Here is a 21,175-nt window from a genome sequence, read left to right on the forward strand (position 1 = left end):
CGTTCCTGTTCCCAAGGGGAAACATGAGAACATGCAATCACCCTGATTGGACAAGTTTGTTTACTTCAGCTACCATCATGGTTTTATAGTTAGGATTTGTAGATAAACTCCATATAACAAAAAACTATTCCTTGTTAATCTACCCTACGATGGGAAAGTAAATTGTATTCCCAACATGTCATCTACAGTACATGATTCCCGTTCCCTGAGAAGCTGAAACCAACCACGTTGTCTCATCACATAATTTATCATTCCAAACGTTCAATAACATCAAGTTAACTTTATTTTTCAAGACATAAAATGAAACCAGAGAAATATTTACAAGATAAGACAAAACACAAACAACTGGATTAGAAAAACGACAAAACAATAAGAATAACACTTTCAAGATTAAACTAAGACCTGCAGATGAGTCACATATGAACTTTTTTTTTAAAAACTCTTTTTCCAAACAAATTGTTTTAAATACTGCAGGTGTACGCTTAAATTAAACTGAAAAGTGTCAATACAACAGTTTTCTGAGAAAGAAAAGGGAAGCCATATCCAATAATATGGAACAAACTATTTGTGCCCACACCAGCTGAGAGGCTTCCAAGTTTTAAAAGTCTTCATCCGAGTCGGAGTCAAGGTTATAGGTCACGGGTTTCCGGGCTCGTGAAGGCTTGTCCCGTGGTGCCACTGTAACGGCATCCTGGTCTAAATCCTGGAAGCTGTCATCATCTATCCACTTCTTGGTTTTCTAAAATAGAGAAAACTTGTCAGCTGTTAAGACGGTGTTGATAATCCGTCAATTAAAACTCAGTAGAAATCAATGTAAAAACCGACCTTGCCAGCAGTCGTGGTTTTGGCCTTGAGGCGTGACATGAGATTGTCCGAGCTGCTGTCCGAGTCTTCACTGTCGACCTGTTTCCGTTTCAGAACAGGCTTTGACTTTGTAACTGGAGCTTTAGGTTTAGGTTTAGCTGCAGCCTCAGAGTCGCTGGAGTCGAATGAAGGGACCTTCTTAACAGTTGTGTTGGATGAAGATTTGGGCTTTGAGAAAGCAGCCATGATTGACGGCTGCTTCACATCTAGGAGAGAAAAACAGCAAAAATAAGTAAGAAAAATAGCCACAGCATAAGCAACACTGAACGATGCACTTTTCAAACGACGAAAACTTAAAAACCTAGACCAAACTGGTTTCATACCTGCAGCCGCCTTCTTAGACACGGCTGTTTTCTTCGCAGCAGGAGCTTTTTTGGGCACCGCCTCTTTGGTTTTACGTTGTACTGGAGCTTTGGTTACTTGCACCTGATCATCAGAGAGTGCTGCAAAAAATAAAAGAGAAATGATCAATAAATTACCTTTGATTTGTAGAACACTTAATAATATCAGCAAACATTTTGAAGGGCTTTTACAGAAAGAGAAACTCAACAGAAGCCTTCAGACGAAGCAGGATTGACAGCAGTGGGGAAAAAACTCCCTCACTGAGGAAGAACCTCTAGAGGGCGATCATCCGCCTCGACCAGTCCTGTTAGCAAACGTTCAACTCATGAACAACAGATAAAGGTTGCCTGGAAATACTTACAGCTCGACTTGGATCCACCTTGTTTTGCAGTTGCTCGGCTCTTTGCCACTTTCTTCCTGGAAATGAATGGTGAAATCGGATTGTTAACAGATTATTAAAAAACAAAAAACAAAACCCTAATCTGATTGTGAATGAAGTTGTGTTGGCCATTATTTTCATACTAACGTGGGTTCTGGAGCCTTGTGAGACGGGGCTGGAGAATCAGCATCACTCTCTGGCATGGTGCTGGGATCCAGGGCGAAGCTGGTGTCATCATCAATAATGTGAGGTTTGCGCTTTGGAGAATCTTTCTTCCCCGAGTCATCAGATTCGCTGTCGGACATGCTGTATTTCACTGTGGCTTTAAAAACAGGTGACAGGTTGGTTTGATTTACTGCATTGTGTTTTTTCTTAGAACAGCTGCTTCAGTAGTTAGTTAGGAAGAATGGAGATAACAGATAATTAGCCTCAGGAAATGGATTTTATCAGTGTTTTAAATCAAAACCCAAAACATGTGTGATTGCAGCTTGTTTGGCGTTCCGGTGAGTAAACACAGCATTCTAAAGAGGTGACAGCAGCTGAGGCAACACAACTACAGACACATCTGTCTAATTAACAGTGATGATAACAGTCGAGTTCATCGAGGTTATTCACCTTTAGTTTTACGTCCAACCGGCTCCCTGAGCGCAACCGCCTCCTCTACCTCCATCTCACCGTCTGTGGACTGGTCGTCAGACTCGTCATCCGACCACGGATTCTTCTTGGGCTTCTTGGCGACAGGCTTGAACTGAAGAGTGCTCTGCTTGTTGGTCTTTGACCCCACTGCAGAAAAACATTTCTTTTAGCATCTTGTTTGAATGAAACGCAATTCTGTTACATTAACAATGGATAAATTAAGATAATGAATAGAAATTTAAGACACTGCAAATCAAAATGAAATGAAAATTCAACAAATAAAATCATAGAACTGGTTATTTTCTTGTTGAAGCAGCTGTTCTCACATTTTTCCTTCGCTTGGGTTTTAGTTTTCTTGCTGAGTCGTGCAGCCAAACCTAACTCCTCAAGTGGAACTGCATCACCATCCCCATCTTCTCCAAACTCCATCTTTATCACTACATCTTCATTCTATAATCAGAGAAATAAGATCAATTAAAATCTTCATTTGTAAATTGTGATGCAGATGTAAAACATGTGATGCAAGTGAGGGTAATCAGAGTCCTTCACGTTATCTGAATTGACAACACTCACCTTGATCTTCTTGCCTCTCTTGCCTTCTCCTTTCTTTACGTCAGCCTTCCGATTAGCTTCCGCCTTCATGGTGCTGGTGATACGTGGGATAACACGGCGGCCCTGCGGTGTTGGCATGGTCTCCTGTTTCACCTTCACTGCTTTGCCTTTGCCGCCTCCCTTCTTAACAGGCAGTGCGGCGTTCTCCTCTTCTTTGGCCTCAACGCGCTGAAATCAGACGTTCGTCCAAGATTCTCACACTGACAACAAGAATGTTTGAGCAGGTTTCTGAAAATTTGGTCAAGAATAAAGTACCTCCAGTTCCTCAGAGAACACAGCAAGGTCTTGCTTCCACAGGTCTGATGGATTCTTATTTTTCAGGGTGTTCAGCTCCGTCAGCTGAAGATAAGGGGTTGATGTCAGACATTCACAATAACTTCACAATAAAAATAAATGCAAACAAACAAAAAGCAAAAAAAGCATCTGGAGTCTGAAGGTATAAAAGAATATCACACCTTAGCATCTCTTTGTTTACATAGTTCCTCTTTCTTTTCTTTGCTCAAGTACCACATGGGCATGCTCAACAGGTAGTTGTAGTCTGGTCCACTGGTGTCTTTCTCTGCTTCTTCCTCCTCCTCCTCCTCTTCTTCTTCTTCCATGCTCACCTGATTCTAAGGGCATGAACACAGAGTGTTATTTTTAATCAGCTTGAGGTTGACTATCGAGCATGCTTCATTAACATAGAAAAGTGATCTGCCTTCTCTTGAGCCAGTTTCCAAGCCTTGACCGGGTCTGAGTCGTAGCCCATCTGCTGCAGCATGCGAATCAGCTCCTTCTTCGGCTTGTTCTCTAAAAGTAGATGGACATTATTAATACTTCAATTTAGGAAAATTAACACGTTCTAGGTTCGCTCAGCTCTGGATAAAAACATCCATACACATAGATTTCCACCAGAAATGGATATCTTCTGACTCTAAGATCTGAAATGAAACAGTCATTTCACTGAACTTCTAGTTACTTTACAGTAACACTGAATTTATGTGGAGCCTTTCGGATGTGTAGAAGAAAACACAAATTAACATTAGATACTATTAGACTATTGGAAGAAGGAATGAGGCTCTTCCTTTTGTGTAAATTAATACAGAATCCGTTGATGACAAGCTTCACCCTGTATTAATATTAATTGAATTTTTGTGACTCCGACTACCTGACCAAAAACCACGGGTCAGCAGATATGACCACCACTGTACGCCTTTCAAATGAATTTCAGACAACATGCACTTAAAAAAACCCAAAACATAAATAACTACTAACCAATAACCAAGGTGCCCTGGATTTTCTCCAGGATGAAGCGGGCCTGGTTGTTGAGTTTACTACTCTCTGCCCCAAGCATGCCCACCAACCAGTCCTTTCTCAGCACGTAGTATTTCATCCTCAACTCAAAGAAGTCCTTGAGAATATCCTGTACAGACTCATACTTCTTCAGGCTGCCCACATGATCAAACAGAACCTAAAAAAGACATTTTCAATTTTTGAATAAGAAGACACAAGGAGAATTAATTTGTCTTCCGCCTCTGAATCAGACATGTCAGACATTACCATAGAGTTGCAGGTGAGGGGGCTCTGAAGCTTGAAGACCTTGTGGAGGCCGGCTGCCTCCGCCTCCCGCAGCTTCTCTTCAGTCATCTTGACCACAAAACGCACGGTGGTGTCGGTGTGGTATTCCTTAAAGTCCGTGATGAGAGCAGGGACTTTCTCTGTGCCGTTCAACATGGGCTCCAGCACGTTCTCCTTGTAGGACTAGGTCACATGGAATGAAACAAAATGATTTAGTGAGTTAAAACAGCATTAAACGTACAGCATCAGGGTCTCCAATGAAACTCCTCTGAAAGGAGGCAGACAGCTTTAAAACTAACCTGAGTCCAGGATTTCACCGGCAATTCAGAGATCTCAATGGTGGTGGAATCAATGATGGCCACCTCTCCACTGTTCATGAACTGGTTGTCCATCACCTGCTCAATAGTGCCTCTGAAGCGCTTGTAATTTGGTAGCTAGATGAGGAAAAAGAAGATTTTTTTTCTTAACCAGAAAACAAGAGTGATGTCATCAAGCAGCGCCAACCATTTCTCTACTGTACCATGGGCAGAGGCTCATCACTGTTGAGCATGCGGTGGATGTTGTTGACGATCTCTCGTATGTCGTAGTTGGGGATCTTGCTGGCCCAGCCTGTACCGATACCTTCAGAGCCGTTCACCAGCACAGTGGGGATGATGGGCATGTACCACTCTGGCTCTACGCGCTGGTTGTCATCATAGTTGTACTTGAGCAGGTTGTCATCCACAGGTGGGAAAAGAAGTCGAGTGAGAGGACTAGAAGGAGAAGGAGAAGTTGGTAATTTTTAGAAAAATGTTCACGAAATGAAAACCTACAAATCCTTAAATATTAGCAAGAGGCCTGTGCTGACATATTTGTAGTTCACTGACCTTAGCATGGTGAAGATGTATCGAGGACTGGCAGAGTCCTTTCCACCGTGCAACCTGGTTCCAAACTGGCCCAGAGGCTGCAGCAGGTTCAAGTTGTTGCTTCCGACAAAGTTCTGAGCCAATCCGACAATGGTCATCATCAGAGAGACCTGAAAAATGAAGAGTTGTAGTTAACAATGCTAAACAAAAGAAGCACTGCTCACCAGCTAGCTGGCAAATAACATGCAGCAGTAAAATAAAATGCAAAGTCACTGGAAAAAGAAAGAACTATATACCTTTTCTGTTTAATGATACAACTGTCAGTAATCCAAAATCAACAGGATGCATCAGACTGTTTCAAGGGATCCCATCAAAAAAAGGTTCCATAAATGTTTTACCAAAAAACATCTAAAAACCTACGGTCTTATTTGTAAGTCTGAGGGACTTCTTTTCAGACTGAGCCTCACCTCTCCATGGTGATAGGCTGACATCTCAGCCACTGAGCCGGCCAGCTGGGCAACCTTCACCTCCCGCTTGTCGTTCCTCTTGAAGCAACAGAACAGCACTTTCCTCTGACCTGGCTTCAGACCTGTTATACAGAGAAACACAAAAACACATTAGACCCTCACCCAACAATAGCCGATTCCAAGGAGTCACAAATGTATTGATGGAAACACAAATCATTTTGCACACCGTCCACGAGGCAGGGGATTGACCTCTCATTGTCAGAGTTGGAGAAAAGTACGAGCTCCTTGTTGACAAAGTCGTTGTAGGAGAGGAACTTGGTCTTTTGACCATACAGGTAATCCTGTGAGAAGACCAAAGATATAGTGATGCTGAACAAAAAAGCAGCAACAAAGCCGTTGATGATGACGTTGATCGTTACTGAATGTTACCTCGGGAAGGTTGTGTTCCCTGCGTTGACGCCTGTTGACCATGAAGTTGGTCAACCACTCTTTACGCTCATCCACTTTCTTCTTGCTAAAGGCCTGGGCAAACCAAAAAAGATGCACAGATGAGGCATTTTAATTAATAAAAACCAGACAAACAACCCCCGCCTTAAAACAAATAAGTAATATCTTACAAGGGTGATAGCTTCATCGTCCTCAGGACCTGAGTACTTAAACGGGATTCGGTGTCTCTGCATATCAGAAAAGTACTCCTTGGCCTCCTGCGATGTGCTGGTTCCCAAACCTGGTTGGACGATGATGATGACGACACATTAGATGTATATTCAGAACTCCTGACTTGAATCATGACATGGTCAGACATTAAAAGATGCTTACTTGTAATTTTTTTTACCACCACACAGGGTTTTTAAACAAACCTTTGTAATATTTGATTTTCCAAGATTTGAAGTTGGGCTGGCTTTCCTTCCATGCTTCGAACTCTGGGATGCTGTAGAAAGAATGCTGAGTTTTCTTGTGAGAGACCTAAAGAGAAGGAAAGAAGTGAGATGGATAACAGCTCTGGTTGTAGTCCGGTTGTGACACCAGATGGCAGTGTCACTTCAAAATCAAGATGTTACTAAGAAGATTTGGACTTTCTGGAAATAAAGTTCTTTGAAATAATTTGCTGCATTCTCAAATTATGTAACTGATATCCAGAGTTTCAATGATAACTAAATTAAGTGAAAAGACCTATGAACAAAAGGACATTTCACCCATTGCCCAAGTATCTTCAGTTTTAATGTGAGACTGACTGACTGACTGACTGACTGAATGAATGAATGAATGAATGAATACCTTGATGATTGGGGTGATGAACTCCTCTAAGAAGTCGTGGCGGAGCAGCGACGGCCAGTTATGATGGATGAAGTTGATTAGCAGGCCCTTAATGTGGGAACCGTCTTGATCCTGTCCCACAGATACAGCGGAGTTTAGTCATTTTCATCTGATCAAAAAATTTCAGCCTGTTCATGTAGCACTGTACCAATAAAGACAACACTGAAAACAGTTTGAGATGCCCAATGACACCACAAAACTGCAGGAGCTTAAAATATTAAATACTAATACGATATGTTAATAGGTAAATCCAAACATGTCTGAGAAATTGCCATCGGACCTGATCTGTCATGATCATGATCTTGCCGTATCTCAGAGTCTTCAGGGATTCTGGATCGCTGTAGTTCTTTTTGTATTGAAGGCCGATGATCTTTATGATGCTGTTGATTTCAGCGTTCTCCATAATCTGATAAAGAAAACCCAAATCATATTTCTCTCTCACATGCTTACGTAACAGGTGAACTGACATGTTTTTCGGCCTAACCTGCTTTAATGAAGCCTCCCGGACGTTGAGCATTTTTCCTCTGAGAGGGAAGACTCCATACCGGTCCCTGCCGACCACTCCCAGCCCAGACACAGCAAGTGTCTTGGCCGAATCTCCTTCAGTAAGGATCAGCGTGCAGCCAATAGAGTTCTTCCCACCTGCCAGATAAGATATTTACTAATGGATAACAGCAGCTCATCTCTATTGCCATTAGACTCAACTATTCAAAAACAGCAGTTTATGGTACCTGCATCATTGGCATCATCCAGTTTAGGCACCCCTTTAATTTTATTGTGTTTAACTGCTGAGCACTTCTTGTTGAGCTGCGTTTGAGCCTTGAACTTAACCCAGTTCATAATACTTTCCACAATACCACAGGATGTGGCCTGTAGAGAAAAGAAAGCCAGTGGAATTGGTGATCACTTAATGATGACAATTTTGCAGCAGGAATGCAACAAGGTTTTTCTGTGGTACCTGTTTAATAAACTTGTCACTGAGTGGACAAGTGGAACCAAAGTTCTTGTGCTGCAGGGTCATATTTTCTTTGGTCTGAGAGTCAAAGGTGGGGTTCTCGACCAAGCAGTTCACAAACAGCCAAATGTGGTTTTTAACCTGGAGATAAAGTAGCAAATTATCAGTTATTTGCAGACTGTGGAATGTTTTGGAATATAGTCCATATTTCTAAAACTATAATGTCATCACACACTTCTGGAGGTTTTAAGATCAGTGTACCTGGAAAGGCTTCACAGCTACACCGGCTTTATTTTTCTTCTTTACGATTTCAATGATCTTACCAACCACCTGATCAGCCACATAGTCAACGTGCCTCCCTCCCTGCAATCAAGAGGACAGAAAAAAGAGCCCACTTACAGGATAAATGCCATACGTTTTGATTATAGTTACATAAACTGGCTGGGAAAGCAGCCAAACTTGCACTTTACTGCCAAACGAATCTGAAATACAAGTTCAATCCGTCAATAAACGCACTGCAAACACAGTGGAATTACCTTGGTTGTGGCAATGCTGTTGACAAAGCTGACTTGCTGAAAACCTTTCTCACTCATTGTGATGCAGACCTCCCAGCGTTCGTTGACGATCTCGTGGACCACTTTGAGAGGATTGCCAACCTCGTCCACTTTGTCCTTCAAATACAAGTCGACGTAGCTACGGAAACCTGTGACCTAGAAGACATGAGTGTCTCGATTACAATTTATCCCCTAACATTCATGTAATGTTATTAAAATAATTTTAAAAAATAGTCAATAAGTAATAATAATTAAATAATAACTAAATGTGGCAGTGAATTCATGACAGACAGCTACAACTTAATGCAAAAGATAGTTTTCTAAAAAAATGAATACCAGTAGTTAATTTTCCAAACATTTTCCCAGCTGGAGGAAATTCACCTTGTATTTAAGAAATTGTTATCAGCTTTACAGACGTAGCACTAAACATTCTATTTTCCCTCTGAATAATTTTGAATTTTGCATCAAAGTGATTACATTTGAGCAAACAATTAAACCAATTCCTAATTTAGGTAAGTAATGGACACAGATGAATAGATGGGCAGCAGAAAGCAATAAGTGGAAAGTGAGCGAGTGAAACAGAACAGTAACTTACAGGCAGCTTTTTGCCATTGAAGTAGACTCGAACCCCCTTTGAGGCTCCAGCTATGTCGTAGGCCCTCCTGGTCATCAGAGCGACTGTGTCTTTGTCAAGGATAGTCATTTTAAACTTGGCTAGATCTGGCTTGAATGTGATGCAGGTATACTCCTCTCCATCAAATTGCTTGATGGCAGCATCCCCTGCCTTACCCATGTTGTCATACCAGGTCTAAGGAAACGTGGTCATAGTGAACACCGTCATTTTCACGATTCACTAGGCATACAAAAGATCTAACGCAGTGCAATCTCTGTCTTACCTGCTTGAAGGTCTTCCTAGACTCTTTACAAGCAGTCTTAACGGTGAACGTTTTGCTGAAGATGTTGCAAAGCTTTGCACCATATCCATTCCTTCCACCTGAAATATGAAGCAAGGTGTGAAAATGTGGGTTTGGACGAAAGTAAAGTCAGTGTCTTCAGACTGAAAACCAAAAAGGCTGTGGCATTTTTATACGACATGTAAACTCAACTCCAATACTGGTATCCATGTATTTGTAGTTTTCCGTGTATTCATTGTATAATTATTCAACTCACCAGTGACTTTCTTCTCATCATCATCGTAGTTGCTGGAGGTGAGGAGCTGTCCGAAAATGAGAGCAGGAACGTAGACCTTCTCCACCTTGTGCTCCACCACAGGAATACCCTTACCATTGTTCCATATGCTGATGGTATTGTTTTCACTGAAATTATAAAGACACATTCACATTTCTTTATGTGTTTCTTTTCCAGAGAAGAAAGCAGCTGAGCTGGATTTGAGTAGGAGCCATTTGACAACTAAAAGGCAAACGGACTATTTTCGGACATGAATTGGTCATCCAACACTAAATATTACTCACACATCAATGCTGACTTTGATGCAGGTCATATTTTTATCCCTCTGCTTATTGTCAGCTGCATTCACTGTCAGGATGAAAAAAAAACATTGCTGGTGTAAAGTAGCTGCACTATGGGATAACAAGTATTTCCTCTGTTTACATAACGCACCAACTGCAATTGTAAGTGATGTACTCACCAAGGATCTCATCAAAAATCTTGTAAAGCCCAGGCACAAAAGTCACATCACGACAGTTAAGTCCCACATCTTCATCATAGACCCACATTTGCTGGGGGAAAGAGGTTGATTTTTGATTACAAAGATCATATAAACCATAATTGCAATACGAGCAAAACTTTCATGAAAATATCTGATATACACCATCCTAACAGTGGACATAAATCCATTACAAAGGACTTAGAGACACTGTATGTGACTTCTTACTTGGGTGACGGGCTCCACAGACCCTATGTAGGAGTCTGGTCGAAGCAAAATGTGCTCCAACTGAGTCTTCTTCTGATAGATCCTTTCCACTGACAATCGCTTTGGATCCTTCTTTGTCTTTTCCACTGCTTTGTTTTCAAATAAAGCCTGCAGCAAACAGAACAGATTCTTTAATGTGAATTCTTAAATTGCATTCAGATCTCGAGGGGTGCTCTTTCTGTGTTTTAAGTAATCCCCCATACAGTGATCACCATCATCAAGGCTACCATAGCATCACAATATATTCATCTACAGTTATGTTACCTGAAATGTTTAAATGATCAGTTCTCAGTGGACTAGAAAGTTTTCTAGATGTTCCTGTAATCTGACTTTGATGTTGCTAAATGACATTTCTGTAGGGCAATCCTGAAACACTGCTTTGCCTTCCGCCTATATTTATTTTGAATGAGAAATCTAGTCCAGCGCCTTTTACCTTTGAAATGCTATCACCATCTCTGGCAATAGAAGTTTTGTCCACTAGCTATGCACAGAAGAAACACTTTTTGCGAGCATCACACCAATTGTTCTTTATGGCGATGATTACGAAAATACGCACCGTTAAACCAAAGTCATAACCCCAACCCTTTAGAATGGCTCCTAAAGATGCATCTGCTAGTCTACATCACTATTTGATTCTTGTGCATTGGGTCTGGAAGGGGAGATTCCTTTAATTTGCTGATGGGACACATCAAACATAACACTGCATTTGGCAAAAAACGCCATTAGTTCACTTTAAGTGTTGGTGAATGAACTACAAGACGTTTGCTAAAGTTAGCTTACTACATTTCACTGGCGATATCTCCAAACAACAACATAAAAGGCAACTTAACATTACCTTTAGTGGTTCCGCCATGTTTCTTGTACAGTATTTATTGCTTAATACTTATAAAAACGACTACTTTTCTTTTTTTTTTTATAGCCAACACTAAAGAATAACCGCCACTGGCTATCTGAAAGTTAAAGCTGCCGCTTAACTGCTCTGAAAGGCAAATTCGAACCGTGCTCGCGCCAGGAATATTGACCAATGACAGACTCGAATCATTTTGTCTCGAGTAGACAACCAATGGTCAACGAGAGTTTAGAGGTAAGCCCGCCTATTTTGCATTTGAGGACCAATCAGCTACAACAATAAAGAAGACGTCGTAGTGATGGGCAAATGAAGCTTCATAAAGCTTTGAAGCCTTTCATCCAATTGGTTTACAGTATATCGCAGCTAAATCTGTACCACTTCCTGAATCAGTCACGTGGTAAGCATCGTTACGCGCATCGCGTGCACGCCCCCCGCTACAATTAGAATATAGAAGACAGAAAACCGAATAGTACAGAATCCATGATTTACTAAATAAACAGAGTTGTTTAGCCTGTTTGTTTAAGTTTGGGCTTGTCTGTTAAGTCGCGCACATACTGGTAGTTACGAATGGGTTTTTTTGAATTGAATTCATTCAATGTCTTAGTGAGAATAATACAGTATAATGTATTTACAACGTAAAATTGTATTTACCAATTTTAGAATGATTGTAAAATTACTTCACAGGAGTAAGCTGATCAAGCTTCTTTTTTCTTACTTTTTTTTTTTTTTACAAACAGTGAACACTGTGTAACACACAAGTAAGGGCAATGACTAAGGTGCGCATCTGTCTCTCCAGTCTTATTGTAGTGACTATTCGGTTGTTCCCTTCTGGTGATGATGCCCAGACATATTATGATATACAACATCTGGATGACTTGCTATATGTATGAAGTATGTATGAAAACTGCCATTGTTGAATTGCAAATTGAAAATTTGAAAAGTGTGGCATAGTTCAAATTTCTAAAATGAAATGAATTGCTCTGAGTAGTGTTGACTTTGTCACATTTAGAGCACTCATACAAATTGCTATAATCTCTCCAGACTGATCAATACCAGTTTCCAGTTGACATCACAGATTATGTACTGGTGATGACATCAGGAGTTTATGGGTTTCATCCCTTCACCTTAAAAGCACTGACAGTAATACATCTTGTATATGAGTATAGAGTTTCAGGTGAGGCAAGATATTTTACTGTCCCCATTGGGAAAATCTGGGTCAGCAAAATTCAATTCATTATTTTTAGGATAACAAGAATAAAGAAGTGACATCAACAAACCACAAACAACAGTATACCATAATCTTACACAATCCTTATTTCATTTCATGCTTAACCAAAGTATTGATTTTTGCAAAAACACTTTAATCACATTCAACCATTTTGCAGTTTTACATTAGATGAAGCACTAAAGTGCCTCAGAAGAAGATTTTTTTCAAAAAAAACTTCAATCCCATTTAACATTTAGAACATTTAGAACATTTTACAATTTTTCATTAGATGAAATTTCAAAAACACTAAACCCTCAAAAACATTAAACACCAAGAAACAAAGGGAAATACAATATAAAAATTTGTACATTATAACAGGAAGTTTGCAAAAGTGAGGTGGTCATCAACTAAAGTGCATAGGACATTTTTGTAACACTAGATGTTCCTAAAGTTATTCAGGTCTTTTGTCAATTTATAGAAACCAAATTCTAGTTTTAAGCGAGGTCAGGTCCATTTCCCGTCATCCTGTTGGCCCAGGTATTGGTGCTCTGTTACTCAGGTTTTTCTTGTTGATCACTTTTACACATTGTCTGTACAGTATATTTTTGTTGGCCGTGTGCAGGCTGATCTGTCGTTCATCTCCGAGGAGAGGACCCTCCAGTTCTCCAAACAGGGGACTGATGTGGACCTCAGGGAAAGGATCTTTGCTGTCCGGCACAGTCCCTGTACTATAGTCCAGGAGGAGGCTTCTCTCCTTCCCGGAAAGTCTTTGCCTCCACAGTTGTAGCACCCTCTGAGCCATCCTGGTGGACTGGATGTTCAGCAGGGAGCTCACAGCCTGGGCATCCGCCAGCGCAGGCAGGGCATTGTCCACCAGCTGCTGGAGGGTCATGGTCCTGGTTCTGCAAAGTGCTGCAGACAGCCCAGGCGTGGCTCCACTGCAGACATCCAGCCTGGCTCCATGCACTAGTGGTTCCTTCAGTAACCGGAACATAGAGTCAGAGCTTTTTCCTGGGCTGCTTTTAAATAGGGCCCATCACTTAAAAACACCATGATAAAACGGAGGCAAACCTTCCAAATTTAGAAACTTGGGAGTCCATTAAAAACAGTGCAGCATCCAGGTCCAAGTTGCTCACACGTTTGAATATGCAGCTGGCCACCTCTCTCCACGTCAGATCTGCTGGTCCGGTCAGAAACCGCTGGATGAACTGTAATCTGAACGTGGCTGTTCTGCTAGCCAGGTGGATGAGGCCCTGTCCCCCCTCCTCTCTTGACAAAAACAACACTCCTTGAGGCACCCAATGCAGCCCATCCCAGAAAAAGTTAACAAGTTTGGTCTGGATTTGGACTAGAAACCCTGATGGGGGGTCCGTACAGGCCAAGTGGTGCCACAGCTGTGAGGCCACCAGGTTGTTTATCACTAAAACTCGACCTCTGTATGACATTCTGGGGAGCAACCATTTCCATTTTTTAAGTTTCCCTTCTATTTTTTCAATGACGCCCTCCCAGTTCTTCCTGGTTGTTGTGTCGTTTTCCAGGTACACACCGAGATATTTGAGACCATCAGTCTTCCAACACAAGTTTTGAGGAAGAACCGGGAGGTTGCCATGCCACTCACCAACAGCAAGGGCTTCACTTTTGTTCCAATATACTTTTACAGCAGTTAAAACATTGAATGAGTTTGTCAAACCCACCAAAACATCAACATCCCTTTGGTTTTTGATAAGAACAACAACATCATCAGCATAGGCAGATAAAAGAATGCTCTCTCTAACACCAGGTAAAATCAAACCGTCGATGCTTTTGCGGATTCTATAGAGGAGGGGTTCCAGAGAGAGTGCATAGAGCATCCCAGATAGGGCACAGCCCTGCCGGATGCCCCGCTGCACCCTGAAGGGGGCACACAAACTGCCGTTAAACTTCAGAGTACTCTCAACGTCACTGTACAACACCTTGATCTTGGCAATAAACTCTGTGCTGAACCCAAACTCCTCCCTAGTTGTCCAGAGGAAGCTGTGCTCAACACGGTCAAATGCCTTTTCATGATCTAATGAAATGAGACCAGCATTTATACCCAATGATCTGGAAACCTCCAAAACATCACAAATTAGGTAGACATTGTCTGCCATGGACCTGCCGGGCACAGAGTAGGTCTGATCCCGGTGGATAACCTGCTCCATAGCTTCTCTCAGCCTGGTAGCCAAAGCCTTGGACAGAATCTTGTAATCGGTGCAGAGCAGTGACACAGGGCGCCAGTTCTTGATGTCCTGCAGATTGCCTTTTTTAGGCAGGAGGGCAATGACCGCCCTCCGGCAGGACAGTGGCAAAGAGCCTGAGGCTAGACTTTCGGTGAACACTTCTAGCATATCATGTGCTAGAATGTCCCAGAAGGCTGTATAGAACTCGACCGTCAGACCATCGATACCCGGAGATCGTCGTCCCTGCATTTTCTGCAGGGCAGTGTGGAGTTCCTCTAACTCCAGTGGCCGGTTGAGTTGTGAATTTGTCTCTGTGGAGACCTTAGGTAGCTCTGCACAGAACTCCTCTAACAGTGGCTGGTTTTCTCGGTATTCACTGTCATACAAAGATGAATAAAAACTCACAGCTCGCTTTCTGATCTGTCCGTGCTCTGTCAGCTCCTGTCCTGTGTCAGACAGCAGGGAGTGGATCACGTTGGTCTGTCCATGCTTTTTTTCCAGGCCGAAGAAGAAGCTAGAGGGAGCATCCATCTCTGTGATGTTTTGTACCCTGGATCGGACCAGTGCACCCTGTACTTTAGTATCCAACAGGTCGGCTAAAGCCATTCTTTTGGACTTGAGGATTTCAGTACACCTCTGATTTCCTGTGGAAGCGCTTGTCTCTAACTCCACAATCTCAGCCTCTAGGTGTTTCATAGACCGGCAGGTGTTACTCTCAGTCTCACCTCTTGGAGCATCCCTCTGCTCCGCATCCCCGATGCTTTGGCGCCGCGGAGTCGGAACGGGACGCCACGGAGCGGCGGTGGGAGCCGCCGTGTCACTGGGACCCAGAGCATCGCTGACGTATTTTGGACAGGCACTAACAATGTGTCCCTCCTCTCCACAGCCAAAACATTTCATCCGAGAGGAGGTGGCGTACCACGGGTAGTCATAGTTGTCCACTCTAACAACAAAACGGTAGTTAAATTCTTCCGTCCTGTTGTTCAGGATCATGGATATCTGTCGGCTGTAACAAATGAGATGCCCCAGATGTGGGGACTTACACCCCGTCGTGATTCTGGTAACTGGCGACACAACTTTTCCATGTCGAGAGAGTTATCTAACCAGGAAGTTATCACTGATGAAACAGAGGACGTTCGACAGTGTGACCGTAGTTGCTGGTTGGGTATTGCACAAGTGCAACATTTCATAATCCCTTCTTAAAATTGTTGCCCAACCAGAATATGGCACATATTGTGATGTGATGCACTGTCCTTAAACCCCACTCTTCCTGTAATGTCTTGAGATTTGACAACAAATCGTTTGTAATTGTGTTTACACATGATTGCTCAACCTGCATAGAATGCTGACAATAGCTGTCATGAGATTCAGAGCCATTACGTCAACGTAATGTTTTCGCTGCCATCTTTATGGAGAATTACTGCATTCACGTGATGCTGAATGAGGATGAACAAATGATTTAAGCTCCAGCTGAGAGTTGTGCTGATGAAGTGATTGAGAATCACTTGATACACGAATAGACTTGTGAGTGGACCTTTTGTAACAAGATGCATGGTATCGTAGATCAAGGCACACATGGTCTGTATCTCTTATTTCCACCAATAATCTTTCATCATTCGTAATTCATTCATTCATTTCAATTCTTGTTGCTGTTGAGAGCTTTTCTGCATCAGTTTCATTAGTAAGTAGCCTCTCTAATTTCTTTGCTGATGCTTCGCTTCTCATTTTCATTCCACAGTGAATAATTTCTTTTTCTGATAAAGCATAAACTAATCTCCCTGAACTACAGCCAAGCTCTCCAAAAGTTGATCTCGGAAGAAGTTCATGGTTTTTGGAGATAAATCAAATGTAACATCCTTTTCTTATATACAAACATATCTGATTCTACATAGGGCCAATTACACACGTTTAGGTTATTATCATTGATACAAAAAATTCTATAAATGCACATTCACCACCCTAAATGTTACACAACATACAATCAGTATTATTTCAGGTGAATGAAGGCTTTCATCCTCAGTCATCTCCAAGAAAAACAACCTTCTATCATTTGGGAGTGAATTTTGTCCCTGTCTGTGAAGGAAAAGGTCAGCCTTCCCCTCCAACAGTTTATCAAAGCATAAATCTAAGATGCAGACAAAGTCAAAATACCATTTTTTAAATGTGACTGACTATATTCACTGGGGTTACTGTATCAATTATGACAGATGAACCATTAGCCCGCAGTGCACTGGCGTCGCCCGGAGTTTCCCCTGCCTCACACCCAAGCCAGCTGGGATATAGACTCCTGCGATGCGCTACGCCGGACAAAGCAGACGAAAATGAATGAATGAACGAATGAATGAACGAATGAACGAACGAAGAAATGAACGAATGAATGAATGAACCATTAGCATCAAGACTCTGCTCACCAGATGTCATGGAAACTGATGACATGTCTCAGCCAGTTGTGGAGACTGTGTTGTAATCCATGTTCTTCAGTGAATGATTTGCTTGATTGTTGAAAGTTTTAAAGTGAGACTTCATCCTTTTTTTCAGAGTCACCCTCTCATTACGTTATCAGGATCATCTCTGACTTTCCTTTATATTCTGTCATAGGTCTCATAGTTTAATGTCAATGTAGCTGTTGTGTGGGGTTGGATCATTATAGTGTTTCTCGGTAAGGACACAGAGGGAATGAGATGTCAGCAAACATTACAAACAACAGGTATTATTTATGAACAGGTCATTTTGAGGAAAACTGTATTACTTACATTATCATGATTGCCCTCATTAATTTGGAATAGAAACTATGTTTGCAAGGTGCACTTTGTCTTCAATTTCTCCAATGAAACATTATATCAGATTACTATACAAATATTTTAAAAAATAAAACATTTTGAGTCTCAACTAAATCTTAAGCATTTAGTTCTTAACTAACATCTACTAACCTATTTCACAACCCACCTTAAATACAGTATATGTGTATTTTATCAATCTCAGGGTTGGAGAGAGAAGGCGCTTGAGATCTGTTTGCATCGGTTATATTCAGTTCTTGGGTGTGGACTGAACTCTACGACAATTTTGATGAGTGTGTTGACAGGTTTGTATATTTAACTCACTCTGTGTGTGATTGGTTACATGGTACAATTAAATGCTGAGTTTGGGGTTTGACTGAATATAAAAAATTGATTGTCCATTCTCCAGCTTGTCAATAAGTTCACTCAGACATATTCAACTTTAATCAATAGAATCGATTTAGCACCAGTTTATGTGTCTGTCTTTACCGATCTAGCTGCAGCACTGTGTTCACTGAAGCTTCAAATGATTGCTATAAAATCCTGCAACAACTCGCAGCCGATTATCCTCCATATGCGAAAAGACAGGAAATATATTTTTACATGGATGAGGAAGCAATGAGGTCCAAATAAATAACCCTAAAGTCAATCAGACAATCATCAGTTCAAGAAATGTTTAAATTCAATTATACTTCATTTATCATCTGTCATCTCTGCAACCCTCAGTTTATATTCTTATTATGAACACATGTTTGCTGATAAGCAGAGCAGTTTCTTCATATATAGCATCATATTTTTTTTAAGAATCAAACAAAACTTGAATTTTCTCATTTCTACCAGGCAGTGGAAATGCAGTACCATCAGTTATCTTATCTTGTCTACATTCAGCTGACCTTGGCATAATAATAACAGGACTGAAGAGCTGAGCTGAGCAGATGCAGTGGACTGCATGTATACAAAAGCAGCCACACTTCCACACATGAATCAATGTGTGAACAGCTGATTTCTACTTCATCTCGAAAGAACAATCCATTTGTTTTATCAAAATTATCGAAGAATACTCCAAGTGCTTTTGATCATGTAACACAGGAGGTGGGAAATGATCAATTCAAAATGGAATTTTTGGTTCCACTGTTCAGGAACAGAAAAAAAATCATCTTAAAACATGAGATAGGGATTAGATTAGATTAGATTAGATTAGATTAGATTAGATTAGATTAGATTAGATTAGATTAGATTAGATTAGATTAGATTAGATTAGATTAGATTAGATATGCTAAAATAAAGGAAGGTAAAACGTGATAAAACAGTATTAGATGAGTTAAGATTAAAGAAACTAAGATAAGCATCTTTAGGAACTCCTGCACGAAATCAAGAAGTCTTCATTTATTCCATTTAATTTTAAAATGGGACAAACAGGAACATAGTTGTAAAACTTTCTTTAAATGCATATCTTATTGCAATTCAGAAGTATTTGCATATATTCTTTTAAATGTACCCTTAGACATTTTTGTGATGTTAGTTTGTTTATATTCCTTAACGTCACTCAGTAATTCCCACTGATTTCTTATTTAGTTCCGGTGGGCATCTTATAGAGTGGAATACTAAGAATTTAGCATCCTAAAATAGCCACCCATCTGAAATTGTTGTAGCAAAGTGGATGGACATCCCTGCTCTCTGTACCACCTGCCTTCCTGTTTACTTATTGATGACCCCGTGTTCTCTGAGGTCTGATACAGCTAGACTGTTGGGGAAGTAGGGAGGAAAGTAACTTGATGTGCTATAGATCCGTTGACTGCTGTGTGGAGTTGCTGTTGTGCAGCTTGACGTCAGGCATCATACAGTGCTGCTTTGCATATATTGGAGTGACCGGGGCAACTGATTGGTGCTTATGATATACTGTATAAAGACTATAATTTTAGATTTTTGTGGTGGTTACATGCAGCACTGCCTCCTGCCCAGGCTCTACAAGCAAACTCACCACTAAACATACAATGTAATTTTTTTTGCATTTCATTTTTTTGCTTGGGTTGAAAAAAAAAAAAGTATGTATGGCATACGTGTATGACATTCACAAGGTGCTGACAGGTTGAGAGTGTTACCTATGGACACAGGCCAGTGGTCTTACCTGTTTTCTTTCTTTATGCTAAATATTGTCTAGCTGTCGTTATGGAGGGGAGAGTTATCTCTATAGGCTCCAGTTCATCAGAGGTGGGGGCAGTTACCCACATTTCTTCTTCTTCAGGTGGTGAACATAAAAACTACTGCAAGTTTCACTCCTGTGAAACTTGGTTGGAGGATGGAGCTTGGACAAAATCAGATCCCATGAAACTGAACTGTGGATCCAGAGAAAGGGGTGGACTTTTTTCAAGATAAGGCCAAAAAAAGTGCTGACTGGATTGCTGATTTGAAAATTTTGAACCTTTAACCAAAAATGTCTATAAAGGTTTGTCTCTGAGAAAAGTTCAGGTGTTAGATAACTCGTGGAAAGTTGAGCCTGTGGAGCGCTGTGGATCTAGAATAGAATAATGATCTCAAGCTATTCTTACTTTGTTCTGACGATCACATTAAAAAATTTGAGTTAAAACCACCGGTAACCTTCTGTAAACAGTGAGTTGAAAATATTTTTACCTTTAAAATGCTGGCAGAAAATTTCTTACTCTCACAAAAGGTTTCTATTTTTGAATCCTGCTTTGACGTCTACATTTCCAGCGGTGTCCTTGGAGGTCCAGAACATGACCTTTAAGGTGAACAGCCCTCCCTGGCTGTCAGTGTGAAAAGGTTTGAAACACAATGAAGGACTAAGAATTATTAATTACTCTAAAAAGGGCAGTGGAAAAAAGGCTTTAGCAACCTCTATCCTGTGCTGGCAGGCAACTCTATCAGCTTAGCATTTGAAATGCCAAACATCACAATCCGTGGCTCCTTTGTTTTCTATTCAGACAAGTAAGGAAGGGTGAAATTCATGGAAGCTACACAACTGCAGCAAACTGAGTACCTTGTGTGGACAATCTGAGAGATACCGTCTGTTCACCTCTTTAGAACAGGTTGTTCAGCAAGGCCACGCTAATATGTTTCAACAAAAGAACTGGATTAGACAAACCAATTTAATCTGCTGCCAGAATGAAATACAGTAAACCATGACCTCAGTAGTATCGACTGAGATGAGGGTCGATATGTACATTACTTGTTTTCTTCCTTGCATCAGTTAGAAGCTCTTATAGCCCCTCAGGCCAGTCAGCCTTGACAACGTAGTTTCCATCCTCTTCTGCTTGTGATCAGTGAAGCAGAGTCATAGCTACTGTAGCCACAGTGCTGGTCTGTTCCTGTACCTGTTGGTTGGTCTAGAATGAGAAATATTCAATAATTTAAAGGATTACCATGAAGTTTGGTTCACTTTTTGATGCTTCCGATTGAATAATTTTTGCTAATTTTACTTATATCTTAATCTGTCTTCCAGCACCTCCATCAAACAACAACAACAATAATAACAACAACAACAACAACAATAATAATAATAAGAAGCATAGAGAGGATATTTCATATACAGATGAAGTTGATGTACAACAGCTTGAGGATTGCTGGGAAAATGCAGTCTTCAGATCAAAGTCAGTGGAGGATTCAACAACAAGAATAACAACAACTAAAACAGTACTGACAACAACAACAACAAAAACAACAA

General features: G+C 41.0%; 1 protein-coding gene across 2 annotated transcripts; it reads right to left on the minus strand.

Moving 5' to 3' along the window:
• Positions 1-313: 313 nt before the first annotated feature.
• On the minus strand, positions 314-15,696 carry top2a (DNA topoisomerase II alpha). 2 transcript variants are annotated; one of them, XM_068306093.1, is made up of 35 exons: positions 15,442-15,696; positions 10,423-10,569; positions 10,177-10,267; positions 10,001-10,064; positions 9,699-9,844; positions 9,425-9,522; positions 9,124-9,336; positions 8,511-8,684; positions 8,236-8,337; positions 7,978-8,115; positions 7,751-7,889; positions 7,504-7,661; positions 7,300-7,425; positions 6,981-7,091; positions 6,563-6,668; positions 6,320-6,429; positions 6,132-6,224; positions 5,929-6,043; positions 5,703-5,824; positions 5,257-5,405; positions 4,911-5,142; positions 4,690-4,824; positions 4,373-4,573; positions 4,088-4,283; positions 3,531-3,622; positions 3,289-3,444; positions 3,089-3,172; positions 2,795-3,001; positions 2,548-2,671; positions 2,201-2,368; positions 1,733-1,907; positions 1,568-1,623; positions 1,188-1,307; positions 826-1,070; positions 314-739 (listed from the first exon to the last, which is right to left on the minus strand). In XM_068306093.1, the coding sequence occupies exons 1-35, from the start codon at positions 15,550-15,552 to the stop codon at positions 599-601; spliced, it is 4,845 nt and encodes a 1,614-aa protein (XP_068162194.1). In that variant the 5' UTR covers positions 15,553-15,696; the 3' UTR covers positions 314-598. The 2 variants fall into 2 exon arrangements, with proteins under 2 accessions (XP_068162194.1, XP_068162195.1); XM_068306094.1 differs by lacking the exon at positions 15,442-15,696 and adding an exon at positions 11,297-11,408.
• Positions 15,697-21,175: the final 5,479 nt, after the last annotated feature.

The sequence above is a fragment of the Antennarius striatus genome, chromosome 21, assembly GCF_040054535.1.
Source record: "Antennarius striatus isolate MH-2024 chromosome 21, ASM4005453v1, whole genome shotgun sequence".
NCBI lineage: Eukaryota > Metazoa > Chordata > Actinopteri > Lophiiformes > Antennariidae > Antennarius > Antennarius striatus.

What these genes read in the sequence shown, in the direction of transcription:
- top2a (XM_068306093.1), bottom strand. Translation starts at nt 15,552, where the DNA reads ATGCTCTGGGTCCCAGTGACACGGCGGCTCCCACCGCCGCTCCGTGGC. An exon ending in AATCCCCTGCCTCGTGGACG is followed by an intron (nt 5,825 to 5,928) that starts GTGTGCAAAATG and finishes TCTGTATAACAG; the next exon opens with GTCTGAAGCCAGGTCAGAGG. An exon ending in TACATCTTCACCATGCTAAG is followed by an intron (nt 5,143 to 5,256) that starts GTCAGTGAACTA and finishes TTCTCCTTCTAG; the next exon opens with TCCTCTCACTCGACTTCTTT.